The 19755-nt window shown below is 50.9% G+C and overlaps 4 protein-coding genes across 4 annotated transcripts in view; 2 read left to right on the plus strand and 2 right to left on the minus strand.

Annotated features, from left to right (window-relative positions):
- LOC126562339 (uncharacterized) overlaps positions 1-19755 on the plus strand; it is a 171362-nt gene that overhangs the window by 109090 nt on the left and 42517 nt on the right. The gene's annotated exons all lie outside the window — the stretch shown is intronic.
- The window catches only part of LOC126556132 (fasciclin-1), a 353811-nt gene that overhangs the window by 67286 nt on the left and 266770 nt on the right, over positions 1-19755 (minus strand). The gene's annotated exons all lie outside the window — the stretch shown is intronic.
- LOC126557051 (echinoderm microtubule-associated protein-like CG42247) lies at positions 1254-18977 on the minus strand. The gene is made up of 10 exons (XM_050212733.1): positions 18958-18977; positions 16180-18397; positions 5023-5217; positions 4431-4942; positions 4197-4346; positions 3866-4133; positions 2929-3066; positions 2593-2853; positions 2099-2519; positions 1254-2025 (listed from the first exon to the last, which is right to left on the minus strand). The coding sequence occupies exons 1-10, from the start codon at positions 18975-18977 to the stop codon at positions 1472-1474; spliced, it is 4737 nt and encodes a 1578-aa protein (XP_050068690.1). The 3' UTR covers positions 1254-1471.
- The window catches only part of LOC126558010 (26S proteasome regulatory subunit 6A-B), a 309006-nt gene continuing 301543 nt past the window's right edge, over positions 12293-19755 (plus strand). Inside the window, exon 1 of the mRNA XM_050213945.1 lies at positions 12293-12299. The gene's annotated coding sequence lies outside the window, so the exon portion shown is untranslated. The remainder of the gene's footprint in view (positions 12300-19755) is intronic.

A 19755-nucleotide genomic window follows, 5' to 3' on the forward strand; every position in this document is an offset into this window, starting at 1 on the left:
AGATACGCACTAAGACAAAATTAAAAAACACCACTAGCAAGCCAATTGTCATTTGCACTACGCCCGAATGTTAAATGTCGATGCTGAAGTTATGGCAGTGTTGGTAGCTGGTAACGATAACGCTGTCGTAAAAAAAATGTGGGAGAGAATGATTTGTTAACCGGTGATACGGGGCCCCCAGCTCCGCAAATGTTACGCAGGTTGTTTCTATTTCGGTAGTCCGGTGGGAGTTAGGCGAACTGCAATGGCGGCCTGACTTGCTGATACCACGTAGTTGGATGGTCAGTCCCCACTGCGGGGGAACGGTCCCGGATGGGATTTGAACCGTTGTTGCCTCACCCGCAATAGAGCTGTCACTTATAGGAAGCTTCATAGCAGCAGCTCGTGTTACGCTGATGAACTCTGCCAAACTGCGACAACAACAACAACAACAACAAAAACTGCAAACTACCAAAAAAATGCAAAACCAAAAGACTTTAGGCACCAAGAGATACTCTCTTACTCTGCAAGCTGCTGTACGGTGCGTACGGTGCGCACAAAGTGTCTACTGCCGACCATTCTACTGATACTGAGGGATCGTACTACGTTTACCATGTTTTACTAGCCAGGCATTGACAGGAAGAGAAGGAAATCCTGCTACTTTCTAGCGAGTTAGTAGGAGAAAGTTTGAAAACAAAATAAAGAAAGAGAGAGAGAGAGAGAGAGTACAGGAGAGGTACTAGAAGCGTTTAGAGTGTGGATTACATGCTGCAGATACTAAACTTCACTAGCTGTGTGTGAAGTTTTACGTTCACACATTACATATGAGAGAGAGAGAGAGAGAGAGAGAGAGAGAACCGAACGAGTCGAACATAGACGCGAGACCTTGTCTGTATACTGGTGCGACTACTACTGGCAGCAGTTGGTGGTCATGTGAATAACGAGAATAGACGAGGGTTTCGCGAAGTTTCGCAATAAGAGCATAGTAGTAAAATGGGTAAAGTAAAGACAGCAAGAGAGCAAGAGTATGCAGAGAGTGGCAGAGAGAGAGAGAGAGAGATTTTGAGTTGCGTTAGAAAAAGAAAACAAAAAATTCGGAAGGCTTTGTTGGGAGCTAGTAAAGTGACGCTGCGAGGTAGAGTTTGTTTTGCAGGTTGCAGTTTTTCGCTTGTATAAATACCCATAGACGATCGGCTGTACCGTTTGTGGCTGGTGTGCTGATGGCGTGGTCGTCGGAGGAGGTGGGCCTCGCGACCGCTGGCATTGAACCGCCGGGGGCGGCTGTCGCGACGATGACGGCTGGCTGGGTGGCCGGACGCTGACAGAACCCGCCGGTTGCGATTGCTTCCGGCCGATGATGGGTATGGTGGGGATGATGGTGATGGTTGCTTGCTACGGGTACGGGTAGTACGGTGCTAGGATTACCTGCTGGTGAGGGAGACCCGGCGGCTGCGGCGACGCCGACCCCGGTGCGCCACGGCGGCCACAGTGGCTATTCCTCGGTCAGCTCCCAGATCATGAGCGACGCGTCGGTACCGCCGACCGTCACCAGGCTATGGTTGCCGTACAGGAACTTCACGCACGCGAGCGTACCGGAGTATACCTTCGCCTCGGTAAACTCGGCCCGCGGCGTAATGCACGGGTAGCGGAACAGGCGCAGATAACCGTCGGCATCGCCAGCCGCCACCAGATCCTGGGCGGCGGTGCGTGCCGTCGTCGTGATGATCGTGTTCGACGGTGCCGGATAGTAGCGATTGTTCCAGAGACCGGCCACCAGAAAGCCGACGGTGCTGTTACTGGTCAGCCACTTAACGTCCTTCATCGCGATCGGGCTCTTCTCCGGTGACAGTGACTTCACGTCCCAGAACAGCAGATCGAAGTCTACCGTCACCGACTGCAGGAAGTTACCCTCGCTGCTCCAGTCGAGATGTGTTAGTGGCTGTGAGCCACGGATCTTGTTGATCTTCTTGTACGAGAACCCGTCGCGTGACACTCGGAACAGATAGATGCTGCCATTTTGTGATCCAATCGCTATCATGTCACCAACTGTAGAATAAAACAAAACAAACCAGAACTAGTGCACCGCTTACACGTGAACAGTGCACCAACGACGTCTTACCCTGATTAAACTCGACCGCATTCAGCGGTGAACCACACACACGAATCGTCAGCATTGTGGCGCCATTTTCCGCATTAATCACTATCAGATGACCCTCGGAACTTCCAGCCGCCAGGGCGGCACCGTACGGATGGAACGCGAGCGCTATTATCTCGTACCCGACCGAGGTCGTCCAGATCAGCTTTTGGCGGCGCCAAAGCGCCACATACTTATCGTGACCGCCGGTCGCGAACACCTCATCATCTGGATGGGCTGCCAGCGCCCACAGATGTTTGCCGTGCCCGAAGATGACCTGATTGAAGCGTCGCTGCAGCGAACCCTCCAGGATGTTGTTGCGCGTCGTGCCGACGTAGATGTTGCCATCGTTCCGGCCCGGCCGCTGAGGATATATCGAGCGTACACCGCCGGCTGACTCCGGCAGCTGGAACCGTAACGCACGCAATGGAGCAGGTTAGTACCGGTGCGGCCCCAAAACTAGCACCAAAACCCCCTACCTTAATGTCTGTGATGCGTTTGTAGTTTTGCAGCGAGTCCCAGGCAGCTATCTTGCGATCCTTCTCGCCGCCAGATATCAGCGTACCCTCGGACAGCATCACCAGGCAGCTGATCGCTTTGTTGTGCGCCTCGAACTCCATGCGCACAAAGTACGCACCGTCCGCGTCGACGCTGTAGATCGTGATGAAACCGTCACTGTCCGCCGTGATGACATCGCCATCCGGCTCAAACTGGACGCAGGTGACAAACGTTCGAGAGGGCTGCAATGGGGAATGGCAGGTGTGTCAAAGCTACCGTTGCAGTTGAACAGATGTGCGTTTTCGGATCGAGCTTACCGGTTTAATGATGTCTGTCTTTTCGAAGAAACCATCTTTCCGTCTGTGCCAAAATGCCAGATGTCCTCGGCCGTGTGTGATCAGTAGATTATCGTCCAGCGGATGGAATGTAGCGCCCCAAATGCCTTCTTGCAGGGTCTGTAAAGTGGAGTTGTTGTTGTGTTTTACGTGTGGATACAGTCACGCTATTCTCCTGATGGCCTACTAGGTCACGTCCACCTGGAGTGCAGGACCAACATGGCAAAGGCAAAATCTTCCCTCTCTGAAAATCTAAAGCTTTCTTAGGCGAATCTCAAACTTCCTTTCCGTGAACAGGAAGCACATACAATAACAACGAACGAACAGAAAGGTCTTTCAAATATGGCTTCGCATACAGTTGCGGACTATAGTGAGCCTCGAACCTAGAATCTTTAGTAAATTAAATTTTGGTTATCATGATTACCCTGTCTATGACCAACACTGTAGCTACGCCATGTACCTCAAGTATACCGAAAAGTCTGTAACGATTCGTGACAAGCTTATAGTGTGGCCACACAACCTTCCTAACAAAATAACCTCAATTCGTGGGTAAACACCAAACAAGAGCTCTAACAGGAGTCCTTACAGCAGCAATCGATGTTCACACCCGACCCGAGAGTTCTTTATTAGCGGTGCCAAAAAGTTTTGAAACAAGCTTCCGCCCGACACGCTATGCATTTCGTAGCCTGTAACGCGCCGTTTTAGGCGTCGTTGGAACACCTCCGTTCGTTTCGCATACTGCGCTGCGGAAGGGTGTTAAAGTGTTGCGAAAAGTTTTCAATTATACCTTTCCCAACCGCCATCACTCACTCCGATGCGGGAAGGGGTGGGGGAGAAGGAAAAACTTTGTCCACACTTGGTTGGGTTGCCCCGTTGTGGTTAGGGAAATTGAGGTCACGCTCAGGCACAAAACACTTACCGCCACCTTGCCGAGCAGATGGCCCCATTGCCATTGCCAGACGGACAGGATGCTTTCGCGGCCGGCATCGACGGCGAGGATGTAGCTGCCACCGTTCAGCTGTGAAAAGGCGACCGCAATTACGCCCGAATCGAGCTCGCCCATCCCGAACACGTACAGCGTCTGCAGTGACTCGGTGCTCCAGATGCGCACGTGCGCCTGCGACTTCCGATCCCGGCCGGCCCGCTGTCCCGAGCCGACTAGCTCCCGCGATGGATGCACCTCCATGCTGTTAATGATGGAACGAGAGATATCGAGCGTTTTTTTTTCTCGTAAAAGCGCATTGACTTACCACATAATGTCTTCCGTGTGGCCGGTGTAATGGCGCTGTGCGTCTTCCTCGCGATCGTACAGTACGGCAACGGCAGCCACGTAGTACAGCAGCTCGCCGGACGGCAAAACCCAAAGATTGCGCTTCGAATCGATGCCACGGTATCCATGCCTGTCGGTAGGATGCAAGCACAACACAAATCCAGCTGTAGTAACGCATGCTAACAGCGGCCCCCGTTACACCCAGTACACTTACACCCAGAACAGGGACAGCTTCTTGTCCGGCGGTGCGTTGTCTATCGGCGGATGATGCAGCGGCGGATAGAAGGTGCGCCGCAGGCCACGGATCGTAATGCGCGTCGGTTCCTCCTTCATCGCGTCCAGCAGCGGATAGTCGGACGATGCACGGACCAGCTCGTTCTCCGGTGCGTACAGCACGCGCGGCCGGCTCTTGCTGCGTGCCCGCTGGCGGGCGGTCGTCTTGGACAGATCGTCCGGTACCGAGCCGCCCAGCCGCGAACGCGAACGGCGCCCGGGCGACGGTGGTATGACGCCCGGCCCGAGCGCACCGACCGGCAGCGAGGGCGTGTTGCTCAGATAGAACGTTTCCACCTCGGCAAACTCGTTGCGCAGCTGCGAGAAGCTGCGCACCTCCTGCCCGTTGCTGGTATACATCTTTTTGGCTCCGATCATCTTCAACACCTGGCCGAGATCCTCCAGCACCTCCTCGAACGGTTGCGATGTGCGCAGGTTCAGCAGCACGCGACACTGTACACAGCGAAACACAAATCAGAGAAGAACAACAACAAACAAAACACCTCGTAACGGCGCGTAACGCGCTAACGTACCTGCACGCTGTGATCGTGACTGTTGATTATTCTAATAACGCGGCCGGCGCTCGGCTTCAGGCTGCCGGACGGCATGTTGTCCACCTCGGTGACGGACGGTTTGCGGCCGAGTCGGCCCGGGCCCGCACCGCTACCCCATCCCTGATTGCCCGGTGACGCGTACCACACACCGTTCTTCTTGCCGTAGCTGGCCGGCTGTTCATCAGCAGCAAGGCGGAAGACAGGGAAAGCAGAGAAAGTCTTATTAAGCTTAACCGAATCCGGTACGCAAGAAGAACAGAAAAACAAGCACACATTACGCGCTTTTAATGACGTTTCGTTTATTGCAGTTTCGCCCTCGGCTGCTGCTATTTGTTTTCTCTCTCTTCGCCCTCTCTAAGGTTTCATTTTAATTTCCTGTACGACGGTTCCCGCACCGGGTCACCGGGACAAAGCAGCCATGCTTAGTCCTTGGGGTACCTAAAGCACCGTGTGACGTGTGCTGTATCGACATGCAATCGACCGCCGAGTCGTGCCAGCAATCGTCCAAACAAACGGCAATACTCTAACGGTGTGACTTAAACACAGTAATTTTGCACCCAGTTCGGACGCGGTGGGTATTCCCGGGACTACCGCGGAATGGGATTTCCACCCCGGTTTGGGTAGCACTTGGGTGGACACGCCTGTCTCGGTTTCTTTAAGTTTATGAGACCCCCCCCCCCCCCCCCCGAAACTGGAACAATGCCTGGTATACCCTTGCAGGCAACGACGTCGTTGCCGTAGAAGAGTCGCTCAAGAATGTCTCACCCTGCGAACGATACTGCCTTCCCGTTAACTCCCGTCCCCAGCTACATAATTACAATGAGCACAAAAAGACACTGACGTCTGCTTGAAGTTATCTGAAGTAGTGTAGTTGCTATATTTGTGTGTGTGTGTTTGTGAGGGGTTTGCAAAACTCGCCATTCCGCCAAGTTGCAATACCACATCACAAACGCTACGAGAGCATAATTTATGCGACCCGCTTTCTACCCCGTTGCCTCACTGTACTATTTGATGTCATACCAGGCCATCGCTCACAGGCTCCAACTGTGCCCGCGCCCGGAAATGCTTGGCATGGGGACGTAGACGTTGCCAGGATGTACCGGGAACCCGAATGGATAAAACATTCCCAACCCGAGACCGCGAGACCTCAAACCTACGCTACGGTTGTACAGGTTGTACACATAAAACAAGGGAGTGCGAGGATGACAAGACGACGGTTGGGAGGAGTGGTGTGCGCAACCTACTTTGGCGACATCATTTTGGTGAAACATTTGCATCACACACACACACACATGAAGTCACAAAGAGAATAGCTTGCTAGACGTAACAACACACTGGAAAGGACTTGGGCAAGCAAAAATTATATCCGAGAATTTGTACTTTTGCAGAGTTTAGAATCACGGCTGGTTCGGGAGCAAGTCTCGTAAGCTATTCAATGGCCGGCGTGGCCTAGTAGTCACGCCAAGAAGAAGAGTCCACAAAGAATGCAGAATTCTCTTCAAAACTCGTATAATGTTTTGTAATGTCCAGAAAGTTTGACGAATAAGCTAGAAGGACTCTAAGGCGCACCTTAACAGTTCGTCTCCTCACCAGAGTGATTGATTTATTGCTGCTAGTGTGAGTGTAATTAAGCCATACAAACGACCACCGAACGTTATGCTCATTGATTCACCCCTCCCAAACAGTATGCCCGAACCTGACTGTAGATGCCTCCGATACCGCCACCGCCATAGTGATGCGGATGATACATCGGTGCGGTCAGTATGACGAACGCAGACTCCTCCTCGCTGTCGAACATTCGCGGCGCAAGAGTGTTTGGTTTCCGCACGGAGGTTTGATTCGGCGTTTTTAGTTCCACGGCACTGCTGCAGGATTGACTGGCATCGCCCAGAGTTTTGACAGCCAGACAGCCTCCCGCCTCGAGGTACGCTTGGTGGTTTGATCGGTGTTTTGGGGCGGTTTGGTGGTGCAGTCCTTACTGCTGCTACCGAGATTATCCTTTCACTTCACTTCGTTTGGGGTTCTTAATTGTACAAGGCACACACACACGCCCCCCCACACCCCGTCCCTGAGCTAAGGAATCGCTCAGAGATCGCGAAGAAAAGATTGCAAAAGATTGCAGGCACACGCACAAAAACCACCACTGCCCACACTGTTCCACACTGGCCACACGATCGAAGGGCACGGCTAGCAGCCAATCGTCAGTACCGGAGCACGTTCTGCCCTCGACTGAGCCGACACTGCTGGGCGGTGTGGTTTGCCAGCTCGCTGGATGAATTGTAAAATTGCTAATTTTTTTTTTTCTCTCCGTGCCCACGGTGGTAAAAGCCCCAACAGCAGCACCAGCAGCAACCACGAAAAAAAGGTGGTCAGGCCCTCGGGTCAACTTCGGGTCGGCCGTGAGAATGGCCGAACGGCAAAGGACTAAACGCTAACGCGAAGGCAAAACGCTCGCTCGTTCTTTGTTTCAAGCAGGTGCGCCGACACGACGACAATGTTTGCTCCGGTCAACTTTCTTTGCTTCATGGGGCATTCGTGACGGTTGCATCCCCCTTAAAATCCTTGTCCACACATGACACAGGGATGTGCGTGTATCTGGGCGTGTGTGTGTGTGTGTGTGTGTGTGTGTGTGTGTGTGTGTGTGGAGCTGCTAGTTTAAACAGTGAAAGGACAGCATAATGAGGTACAGAGCATAAAGCGTGGCTCTCTCTCTCTCTCTCTCCTTACAGTTCCCTTCCCAACACCATCCCCTAACTAGCAACATCCACCCCTTTTTCGCAAGGACACTGCTAGTTCCAGTGTAAAGAGAGAGGGCAACAGCGTACACACACAAAAAAAAAAGCTAACGACCGAAAACTCACTTTTATCATTTGTTTGTGGTTCCCCTGCTTTCACTGAATGGGGTGGTTGAAACCCTCCATTAAGCGAGAGGAGGGAGGGGGGAGTGAAGGAATTTTTCCTACCCTTAAAGAAAAACTGGACCGATTGCTTTAAGTTGCCGTGACATATGTGGCGGTAATGCTGGTCACCGAAACGTGATAGTGGATCTTAAGAAATTAGAAGCAACACACACCGTTACTACTCTTCTACCCGCCCGCCCCCCCTCCTCCCATGCTGCGCCTCCTTTTTTTTACTATCCTCACGTGGAGAAGGTGCCACATAGGAATGAATTAATTTAAATCGTTGTACGCTTTTTAGTTTGTTTCGCCTATGATTTTTTTTTTCGTGGTCAGTGTTCGTGCTCGTGCTGCATCGCTTTCCTACCTGTTTCACCCCACCCCCGGCGTTATCCCTTCCCCTTTTCTCAGGTTAATGGGTATTATGACGAGAAAAGCGTTTCAACCAAAGGACTCTTTCTACCGAGAAAAGTTTTTCTCAAGGTACGGAGGTACACATGTGGAAGGACAGAAAGACGAGCATAAAAAAACAACAACAACAAACGGAAGGAAAAGTTCTTTTTTTTATATTCATTTTCCTACCCCGCTTCGATGCCGTTCGCGGCACATCAAACTCTTTGTTTCGGGGTTTGGTTTTCTGCATGTGTCTCCTGCATTGGAGCAACGAAAAAACCAACAACGCTAGTAAAGCTTTCGCAACGCGTGGTGGAAAATTTGTTTTCGGGGTTTTTTTTTCCCCCAGCTCGCAAACTAAAAGGTAAAAAAGAAAAAAATGGCGGAAAAGACAAATTGAATGAACGGACTTTGAAGACTGAAGTTGGAGCTTGGGGAGAAAGGGAGGAGAGGGAAGCGGGGGGGGGGGGGAGGGGGGAGGAAAATGGTGCAGAATTGAATGGGGTGAAACATTCCGGTTTTAACGGCGTGCCGCAACACTGCCATAATCCACCGGTTGCCCACCTGTGCCGCCTGAAGAAGGCAAGGCAATTTAAGGACGATTTTCGACCAACAGTACCAAATGGGTATGGGAGCTACCAGTCGCACGATAAGGATCATCACTCATTTCTTTTCCTAACCTCCTCCCCCCCCCCCCCCCCCGTACCCGATCCACCGTCCACCTCCGGGGAAGCGTCATAAAGGCGGTGAAGGTGATGGAGCGTGTAGAGCCTCACTTACCGAAAGGCGCACGACCTTCAGTTTCAGGTGTGTGCGACCTCGGTTCGCCGTAACGCCTCCTCTTTATTTCCACCGTGGTGTGCAGGGTTTGGTAACCACCCGAAAACAGAAAAAAAGTTGATAAAAAATTGTCAACTAATTAATGCCGAAGTAAATATTACAATATTTCGGAAACAAGCGACGATAAGCGAGTTCCGGTCGCTGAGTTTCAGGCCAGTGTGCCGACATTTTTATGTGGATGTGTGTGTGTGTGCATATCCAACGGGTGGATCCAAAGAAGGTTCGACCTTCGGGAAAATTGAGTGACCAGCAAAAATACGCCCCGCAGCAAGCGGAGAAGCCAAAATCCCGCAATCGATTTGGACACTTCTGCCTTTTTTTTCCAATTTCAGTGCTCGCAGCACGCTCCAAGCACGCCTAAGGTGTGTTAGCGGGGGCGAGTGGGCGAAGGGGGATGAGGAGGAGAGGTTGGGAAGGGTGGTTTGTGTGGACAACACAAATATAGCTGAATCGATTGGCATACGCGAACCGACCCGGACCGGAATTCCGACACATACAAACACACACACACATACGCTTGGTTGGGTCCGGACAATCCCAGCCGAGGTCCGAGTTTGTGTGGAAATCAATAAAATGCTAATGCCTTCCAGCACTACAATTCCGAATGGACGACAGATCCTGCCCAGATCCTGAAGTTGGTGGAAGTTTCGCCGACCGCTCTTTCTCTCTCTTTCTCACACACACACACACATTGCCAAGAAAGGCAAGGTAAAGTGCGGCTCATTATCTAATAGGCCTCACGCGCGATTATGCCTGCACACGCACGCACATTCTTCCGGGTAGTGCACAGTCTGGCGTACCAGAATTTCTACAAAATATGTCCCCCAAAGCACACCCTGCTCGTCCGCTTGTTCAAAGGATACAACATCCAGCAGCTGCTGTCGAAGAAAGGCGGCGGCGGCACGATGCCCATAAATCCTGTGCTTGTTTCGTACCGGTTTGGGAGCCTACGATTTCTTCGGACACCTTCTGAAGGTCTCAGTCAGCAGAGCCCACAGTGATGGCACCGGCATATATCAACCATTCGCCCATGCAAGACTTCGTCATATTCCGCCAAACCCCTCCTTCCCGTTTGCTAACCCCCCATCCCACTCCCCTAGTGGTCGAGGTCATGGATAAGATCTTGTGCTGCTGGCTTTGCTTCAAAGAAACGTCCCAGGACTGCAGTGAAAGTGCAGCCCGTCATTACGAATAGTGGAGCATGCTTGGGGAAAATGGTAGCACTGCCGGAGAGGGGCATCAGATGGCGTGATCGAAATGCGATATCACCGCCCAGCCCTTCGTGCCCTCCTGTTTGCGACCTTCGAATGATTAAGTAGCAACGGTGCCCGTTATTGACATGCACAGCTTTGCCCGCTTCCTTTAGGCACACGCCCAAGCTGACCAGGCGCCTAAAGGTAGGCCATCGATTTCAACTCAAGCATAAAACCCGCAAAGCGCCATCGATGTATAATGTATTTAAATTTTGCACCCTGCCCGTACGTACACACAAACACACACACACACATGGCGGGCCACAATGGGGAACAAAACTAACTGTACGCAAGCAACAAGAAGACGATAAAACGTAGCCTTGGAGAAGGAATGGCTGAGCGGTTGGTGAAAATTTGAGCAATTTCGGACCTCATTTCAAAACGAGGCGCGTGCCACACGACAGATCTGGTGTGCCCGCAAGAGTCCACGTATAGGTTTGTGTGTGTGTGTGTATGCGTGTAAGAGCCCTTGGACGAGATTGTTTTTCGGGGCCAAAACCGTCCCAAAAATCGGGTTGGACTTCTCCATTGCCCACCGTGCCAAGGGTGAATTGTGACGCAGTCAAGTCACAAGGACTCTCCCGAAGCTAGAAAACGCGAAATATGATTAATATGGATTGCAGAATTTTCACTTCGCACCTGCTTTTTTTTTTATTCTTTCCTCGGTTAGCTTGGTTGATCGGAAGTTTTTACTTCCTGACGTAGGTGTGGTTGTTGTTTTTTTTTTTTGTTCCTGCAGCATATCTTAGTGTCCACCATCGGTGGGCGTGATGTGCAGCTGGGGAGCGATTTTCGCTCGTCATGCCCAAATGTTGCAAAGCTGCTAGGAAGGGGGGTTTTGATTGATGAGCTTGATTAAAAAGAATGAGTTTCATGCGTGAAGTCGTTTAGCGGTCCATTACCGAGATCTATTACGGTAGATAATTAATACCGATTCAGATCAGATAGAGCAAATTCCAGTGAGGAAACGTTTTCTTGGCGGTCAAAGGAATAAGAACCGGCTATTTGTATGTTTAAACGGATGAAAGATACAAACACAATGTTGATGACTCAACTGGTACTAAACTCTCAACAAGAATTTCGAAGTTTTTACTCGCACTGGGACATTTCTTGCAGTGGATAAGAGGACAATGTGACTGTCAAGTAAAATTTGATAGAACGCAAAGTATGAAATAGAGATTTAACTGATAAAATTTTCAATGTTAATTGTCTTTTTGGCAGACATAATGAATTTGACAGAATTAAGTCTCTGTATCCAGTCTTTTTTTTTTTGTGATAGTTTGAAAGAATTCACTCTATTCATTCTCCTGTTTGGATATCAAAGATCCATTATCTTGATAGAAAATGTGGAAAGAGAATTTGAAGATTTAACGCTTAATATCCATCTGCCTAAAACCGGGATTATCTGGGACCGTGTTCCGAATCCCAGACCGTCCCAGGCCAATGCTATCTCCATAATATATTTTTACAGATTAAACTATCTACATTAAGTATCTTTACAAAAAATCATAGATGATTATTTGACAGATTGACCACTCTTTAGCAAGTCTCTTCAAGCTTCGCACCAAACATTCAACATCCGATGAGTTAGTGAAGATGCAATAGCACGTTTGCATTTGTGAGAGGATTGACAGCTATCGTTTTCGTGGTGTTGAATGTGTCAAAGGCAGATACTAATTGTCAACCACAGAATCCACAGAGTCAAGCTAAGATTTCTTTTTCCTTTTGAGACTATTCGATAACGATAATGTTGTCTAATGTCTATAATGAGGATATGTGAACAGTGCGCTATTGCGTGAAACTGTGTGGATGAGTGTGAGAAAGTGTTATCTCTGTGACTGCGAAATGTTACAGATATTTCACAGCCACACATGTGCAACCACTACCTGTTCATTGTGTGTGTGTGTGTTTGTGTGTGCGTTCTTTATTTTACATCATGTAAGTGTGTCTTATGCCTAAGGTGTATGCCTTGGTGTTAGAGAGTATTAGAAACGAAACGAAACAAGTGACAGATCGTGCAACGGAGCATGAAGTACGCTGACCACTCACCGTTGCACGATGGTGTCGCGGTTCCCCAGCGGAGGAGATACCGGTGTCGTAAAACGGACACTAGAGCGGGGAAGATCACAATCGGTTTAGTGATCGAACGCGGAAAGACGCGAAAAGAGATAGATAGAGGAAGAGAGAAAGAAAGAGAGATAGAGAAATGGAAAGATTGATAGATTGATTGCAGAAAACAGTACTACAGGCGTTCGTGTCCTTAGTGAACATTAACTTCTTTTTTGTGCTTCTTCTGTAATGTTAAGGTTTGGGTGGTTTGTTGATCATGACTGTAGATATCTGCGTCGCTGCAGAATGCCGCAACAGATAATTTGACAGCTGTCAGCTAATCTGCAACAAACCCCAAACCGATTAGCCTTAATGTGGAGCAATTTGAAGAACTAAATTGTTTGCTACGACAGCTTGCGTTATTCGATTTGAAGATTAGCAGGTCTAAAAACTGTCTCAAATAATACCCGCATAACGGTTGTGACTTGGGCCCTGACAACCCTTAAAACGCATAGCGTGAGAAGTGTCGACCACTTCGCTGGAACCTTGACGGGCTTAGTGTCCCTGTTACGGTTACCTCCCACTTGCAAACGAGACTAATTTAGGGTCATTTTCGCAAATAATTCTAGCCAATAAAACTTCCAACAACAGGAAAATCTGGATATCTGGAAAAGCCACAAGGGGAGATCGCACGATCGATCAACATCAGCACGATTATGGTGCTCCATTGGCCATCGTCCTTGAAGCAGTGCAAATACTAATCATAACCTCTAGCACTATTGCTGGAGAGCAATTTTCGACCATTTTTTTTTTCTTTTTGCTGCCGCGCCAATAGCCGACAGTGACGGATGAAAACCAACAGGCCTGTCAGCGGTCCCGAAATCGTCCGTAAAACCATTCGTTTGACTATCAGACTGTCATTTGTGACGTCCGGTGTGCCAGCATTTCACATCCATGGACCGGTGGTCATTATGCGTTTTTTTTCTTCTTCTTTGTTTTCTTCTCTTTCCCAACCTAAAATCTGGTACGATTTCTGGTAACAGGGTCACAAAACAGAAGGAAATGGATCTCAATTGGAGCTCATTTGTTACAAATTGTAACCAACACGTACAGCAGCACGTATAGCAAGCCAAAGATTCGGACAGCTCGGCATAATATCTGGCACGCGAGTATCGCCAACCCGACAGGAAGGCCGTGCTTTTGTGACCTGCGAACTCAGCACGAAGTAGCAGCAACAAGGACCGAAATACTTTCACCGTTCACTGTAACTTCCCGAACTCTTCGCTTCCTTACACTTAACAAAGAAAAGTGAGGGCATAAGAAAGAGAGAGTGAGAGAGAGAGAGTGAGAGAGAGAGAGCGAGAAGAAAAGCTTGGAGAAATTATGTGTGAAACACAAGCACGTGGTCTTCGCACACTGTTTACTTTGCTCCGATTGGACCGCTTGCGATAACGAAGGGACGGAATTTCCCCATCATCAGTTCGGGTGTTTCGGCTTCGGTTTCGGGAAATGGTCGGGAAAATTGGGAAAAAAAATCGACCGGTCTGCTGGGCTGAGCGAACATTCCGATAAGTGAAAGCTTACATATAGCACGGAAGGAATGTAATGACGCTTTCGATGGCGTGCGTCTTTCGGAAACGAGGACACTCGGTAAAATAATTTACTTTCTATTTTGAGTAGAAGCGTTCTGGGAGTTTTTTCTTTTCTTCTCGCGTTCAGTGTACATGTCTCCCCCTTGTTGAGTTCATTATTGTGCTCAAAAGTAGGATCATAACCATCTGTATTAAGTAGAATTAGAATTCTAGTTTACCTTCAAGTAATGTACCATAATTATCTCTTACAGCTGACAAAAATATTCTTGCTAGAACTCCCCTCTATTGAGCCCTCTAAATCACTGCTCATAATAAGTTTTTTGACAACTCCCTTATAAAATCTGTCAAAGACCTACTTTTCAACAGTGATTTGGTGAGGAGGTTTTGAGGTTGTTTGCTTGCGTGAATACTATAGAGTAAAGAGTTTCTGTTATGCAGATGTCACTTTTGACAGCGAACGCAAATCAAAACATAAGCTTAGTAAACAATAAACGATTAATCCTTACCAGCAAACGCACGTCAATTTTCATCAAACAAGATCACTGCACACCAAAATCACACACATACCATCAGCTAACCAGTAGGAAGCGGTCAGGTGAGAATGGATACTAGCGAACCGGAAGTGGTATGTGCTTTGTACGTGATCCCACTTCCGGTGAACTTGCGCGCCCGGTCAAGCGACAAACCCACGTACGGGAGGACACAACAAAACCGCCCGTTCACACAACCTACAACGCACAAAGCACCGTGCAACCGTGTTGGGTGCTGTCACCGGTTGGACACGTCTGCGCAAACTGTCGACCTCGGGTGTAGTGATTCTAGCTGGGTACGACAAAGGGACATGTACCCCTCGAGCTCCCTAGTTCTTCCCCATTACCATGCGAATCGGTGTACGCAACAAAACAACAAAACGAGGTTAGGGTGCCTTAAAAGCAATCATTAGCGGTAGGGAATGTTAGGTCCTGTGACCTGTGTATGTGTGTGTGTGGGTGAGTGTCGATGAGGAATTAATTTACTTGACCCTGTTCCCATTGCGGACAGGGTGGCCACCAATTTGCACCACCATGAAGAAGTGTCGAGAAGCGGTCAGAAGCGGAGCAGAGATCGTAAATGGTGTGACTACCTACACTACTTTCATGACAGGTCCGAAAAGAAAGGAGGACACTCTAACTGGACCACACGAAGGCAAGGCCCTTCAAGGCAAGCAATCGCTAGCTAATTTACTTTGGCGCGGCATCTTGGGTTTTTTGTTTGTTTGCGAAATATTAAAACCTACTCCACGAGATATTCGAGGACTCTCCCTGATTGTGTCGATGTGCAGTTCGATCGACCACACCTTGTGCCAATAAATCATACCCGCCAATCAGACAAAAGGGATTGGCAGAAGAATTGGAAACTATATCGCTAACACCATTGCCCACCGACCCGGCCACCGGACTGCCAATAAGTCCACCGCCGCTCCGTAGCTCCGGAAGAAACGCTAAAACACACCAACGCGCGGCGTAGAAGAAAATCGATAAACTCGATTTTCTTACCCCGCGTGTGTAAGTGTGTGTTGGGCACTTGGTCGTCTCCTTAATCACTGGCATGCAAACTGTTCCACTTTTGACCCCGAAGTCGACTTTTACTTTTCCCTCACGATGACTTCCATCTCCACACCACCGGAGTTCGCTCGCGTTGTTCGTGTGGTCAGATTTTAGGGCGCACCGGCATACTATGCCGCTCGCTCTCGCTCACACTAGCGTTCGCGCGTGTAAGCGTCCCAGTTGATTTGACCCCTCGCTATAATTGAGCAACACACTGACCGTGTTAAGAAGTCCAGGAATGGGGGAAGGGGGATGGGGAGGGTTTCGCTTGACCAAACACCTCCAAAGACGAGGGCTTGCTATCCTGGCTGACCTATTTGCATTCCCATTATGCCCATTACTGACAAAGGGAACGCTAAGTACAAGATTTCAGGATACTGAAGGGCTGCTTCTCTCGAAGCCCTAACCTAGAAACCGACTTCGGCAGAACGAAACGTGACCCTGATTGTGCTCCCTTTTGCTTACCAAACCCCGTACATATTCGTACGGGGGTTTCGACCGCCCTCCTTACACTGCCACCACTCACCTTGAACACCTTGAACGAGGAGACGACGTAGCTGGAACCGTCCTCGAGCTCATCGAGCGAATACTTCCTGTCGCCGTCCATCGAGAATATGTAGCGAGCGCCCCGGGGCAGATCCATCCGGGCGGAGATTTTGTCGAGCAGTGCCTCGAGCGTGCAGATGTCCCGCCCGGGCTTGAACCGGAACTCGACGCCCGGAAAGAAGGGATCGCCATTCCGGTAGAACAGCACCCGCCGCGCCTTCCAGAACGACAGGTTTGAGTAGCGTGACTGCGGATTGCCCCCGATCGTGCCCGGTACGCCCGGGTTGCTCGGCAGTAGCCCCGACGGTCCGGGTACACTGTCCAGGTCCAGCACGTCGTTTCGCGACTGGCTGCGCTTTACCGGCAACGGACCAACCGGCTGGGCCGTGCCCGGTGTACTGGCGGCCGTACCTGGTACCGGACCGCCGCTGGCGGCTGTGGCGGCACCGGTACCGTTCGCGGTGGCGGCTACGGCGGCGGCTGGCTGCGACGCACCCTCCGCACCAACGTCCATCGACGTCCCGCCGACTCCTCCACCAGTCCCTCCTCCACCTAGCACACCGTGCAGATGTGGAGCGGCTGTACCGGTCGCTGGACTCTGGATCCGGCTGCCCCGCTCAACGGCCGCACCACCCCGCTGTCTTGGACCCCAACCGCCACCACCACCACCACCCCCAATGACACTTCCACCAACACTACCACCTACACCACCACCGCTAGCGAGCTTGTCCCGGGTGATGACCGGATTGACGTTGATCGGCTGTCGGCGTACCGTAACCGGGCTGCTGCCACCGTGCAGCTCGTCCTCGTCCGTCGGCGAGTTGAGCGCGTTCCCGAACGATTCACTGTCCGGGCGGGCCTTCCAGCCGCCCCCCTTCCGTCCCTTGATGCCGCCAAGCGGGCGCGTCGGTTGGTTGGGATTGGTGGGCGTTTGACCCGGCCCGTTTACGGTTGATTGCGTGGCGGCCTGCGGACTACGCTGGCCCTCGCCGGGTGCGTTGTTGTTGGTGTCCTTGCTGCTGCCGGCGATCCCGTTTAGCCCAACGGGTCCGTTCTGCTGGCGCTTCACCGGTAGCGGCGATACGGATTCCTTGCTGCGCACCAGCGGTGCCGTACCTTTCGGGTTTAAGTCACGCTTGGACGCAGCTGTGTCTGTGGTCGGTGCGTCCGCTGGCGTGTTGCTGTGATTGTTGTTCACCAGATTCTGCTGTTGCTGCTGGTTGGTACCGTTCGGTGCGTGCGTTGCTGTCGACGGCACTGTCGCGCTCGAGCCAGTCGATGCTACTGCCGGACCCGAAGCGATAGCGCTACCACCGGACCCGACCTGCTGCTGCTGCTGCTGCTGCTGCGTGTCGTTCGGCTGAGCGCCGGTCGGCCCGTTCTCGGTATTGGTGCCCCCAATCGATGTCGACGGATTTGGGGGCGTTCTCGCACGGTCGGGTTCGTGCTCGGGCCGCACGGCGTCTGCGTCACCGGACGACATGGCGAGAAAGCGATGCTGCCTTGCTGCCCGCTGCTTCGGGCCCACCTCCCCACTCGATGCCGGACTGCCCGTACCGGAGGAGATCGATGCTTCGCGCTGATGCTTCTTCGTTTGCTGCTGGCCGCTGCTGGTGTAGCTGCCGGTGTACCGCGTTGGCTGGGCTGCGCTGGGCGTCTCACGCGCGCACGGAACGGACGCTAGCGGCGAATGGCGACGGTAAAAGCGCGACACTGGCCGCACGTACGAGCGTACCACGGCTGGACGGGGCAAGGGCGTCGACGGGATCGGGCCACCAGCCCTGCTCGCATTATACGGCACACGGCCAAAGTACGGTTCGTCCGGTTGGTCCGATTCGTCAAACGCGTCCACTACCAGTGCATGGTAGGCGCGCTGCTCGCTGCCGTTCAAAAATCCGCGCCCACCTTTCGCGCCGCTCCAGTGTGCAAATCCTTCCTCACCGTTCGTCTCCGCCTGCTCGTCGTCGTCGTCGTCTGGATCGTCGTACCGTTCCGCGTACGGTTTCGCGCTGTTAACACCTGCTCCCCGCACCCGTACCCGCGCCCGCTGCTGGTCCGGCTGCTGCGTCCGTTCGTCCTGTACGACGTCGTCTTCGTCGTCGTACTCGTCGTCGTAGAACTCGCTGGTAGAGGTCGTCTCCGATGGATCCGAAGCCTGCCCGAATAGTACACACGGACGCGAATTTGTGGTTAACCCACTTTTTTTGCCCACACCATCGCTTCATTGTTTTTTTCTCCCCCCCATCGATAATTCCCCCAACCCTCCTTTCCCCGCCCCAAATCAACCATTAAGGCCGTCGATCGTCACGTTTTACCTCCCCGAATTCCATCGTCAATTTGCTGGTGCCGTGACCAGGAGCACACTTGCTCACTCTCTCTCTCTCTCACACACACACACACACACACACCTTTGAATTGGTTAAGTTTGACGCTTCAGATGACACAATTTGAAGCACACAGGAAATTCGACGCAGCCGCAGTACAGATTTATAATATGCCACCCAGCAGGGCGACAGATGACGGGGCACACTGTAAGGTCCCCAAAGCCTTCTTTTTTTTCTAGGGCAACCTCTTTTATACTGGTGCTGCTGCCAGCTCGAAACTCCGCCTTTTTGCCAGGCTATAAATCATATCACTCAACATGTAACTGCCGAACCACAACCCGAAAGCACATTTTGCTTTATCCCAATATCATTACGTGCTGGGCGGTTTGAGAGCAGGGACACAAAAAAATCGTCCCAAATTTCCATAACCTCACATTGGTTTCTTGGATGCCATTTTCTTCCTTATCGTTTTGTTGAGCTTTTCTGTTTTTTTTTTGTGTTTAAAATAAAAACAAACTAACAAACACACACACGGCTACTGTGTAAAGGATGTCAGTATGTCATCCTTGTTCCCCTAGCTACGGCTGCTACGGGTATATAAAGACCCTAGGACGACTGTTTTGGCGTGTTATCGTCCGCATCCAATCTTCAGCATTATTTGATTGCTTTAGTGACCCGCGTGACGGCCAAGGAAAACGGCTAAACACTACAGAAAAAAAAACAAATCCAAAAGCAAAGGTAAAAACAGTTTTACAGCGGCAAATTATTCAATTCACTTGTAGCGAAAGCGCTTGGCTTCAATTTCTTTGCAGGCCTGACCTCGTCTCAATTGGTTTGAGGTTTTTGTGGTTCTTTTTCGTCTTTTTTTTTTGGTTTCCGATGGGAGGGCAGTAAGAATTAGCGTGTAATTTAAATATTCATTTCTTTTTCCTCCTTTTTTTCTTTCCAACATATTCCACCTACAGAGAAAGCATGGAATAAAGCACCTTACTAAGGGTCTTACAAGAAAAAAACAACCATTTTACTGTGAAGCATAAAACTGACGGATCGGTGGCCGAAGCGTCAACTAACCAGCCCGCCCCTGGTTGAAGGAACTGTTAACGGAGCCATTCCGACACGGCCATCACACACGACCGGGTGCGAGTGTGTGAGAGAGTGAGAGCAAGCCGAGCGCACGAATGCTTTTGGGACGAAATCGTACCACATTCCGACAGGCTTCAAAATATTCCTCC

This window comes from Anopheles maculipalpis, chromosome X (assembly GCF_943734695.1).
Source record: "Anopheles maculipalpis chromosome X, idAnoMacuDA_375_x, whole genome shotgun sequence".
Classification (NCBI taxonomy): Eukaryota; Metazoa; Arthropoda; class Insecta; order Diptera; family Culicidae; genus Anopheles; species Anopheles maculipalpis.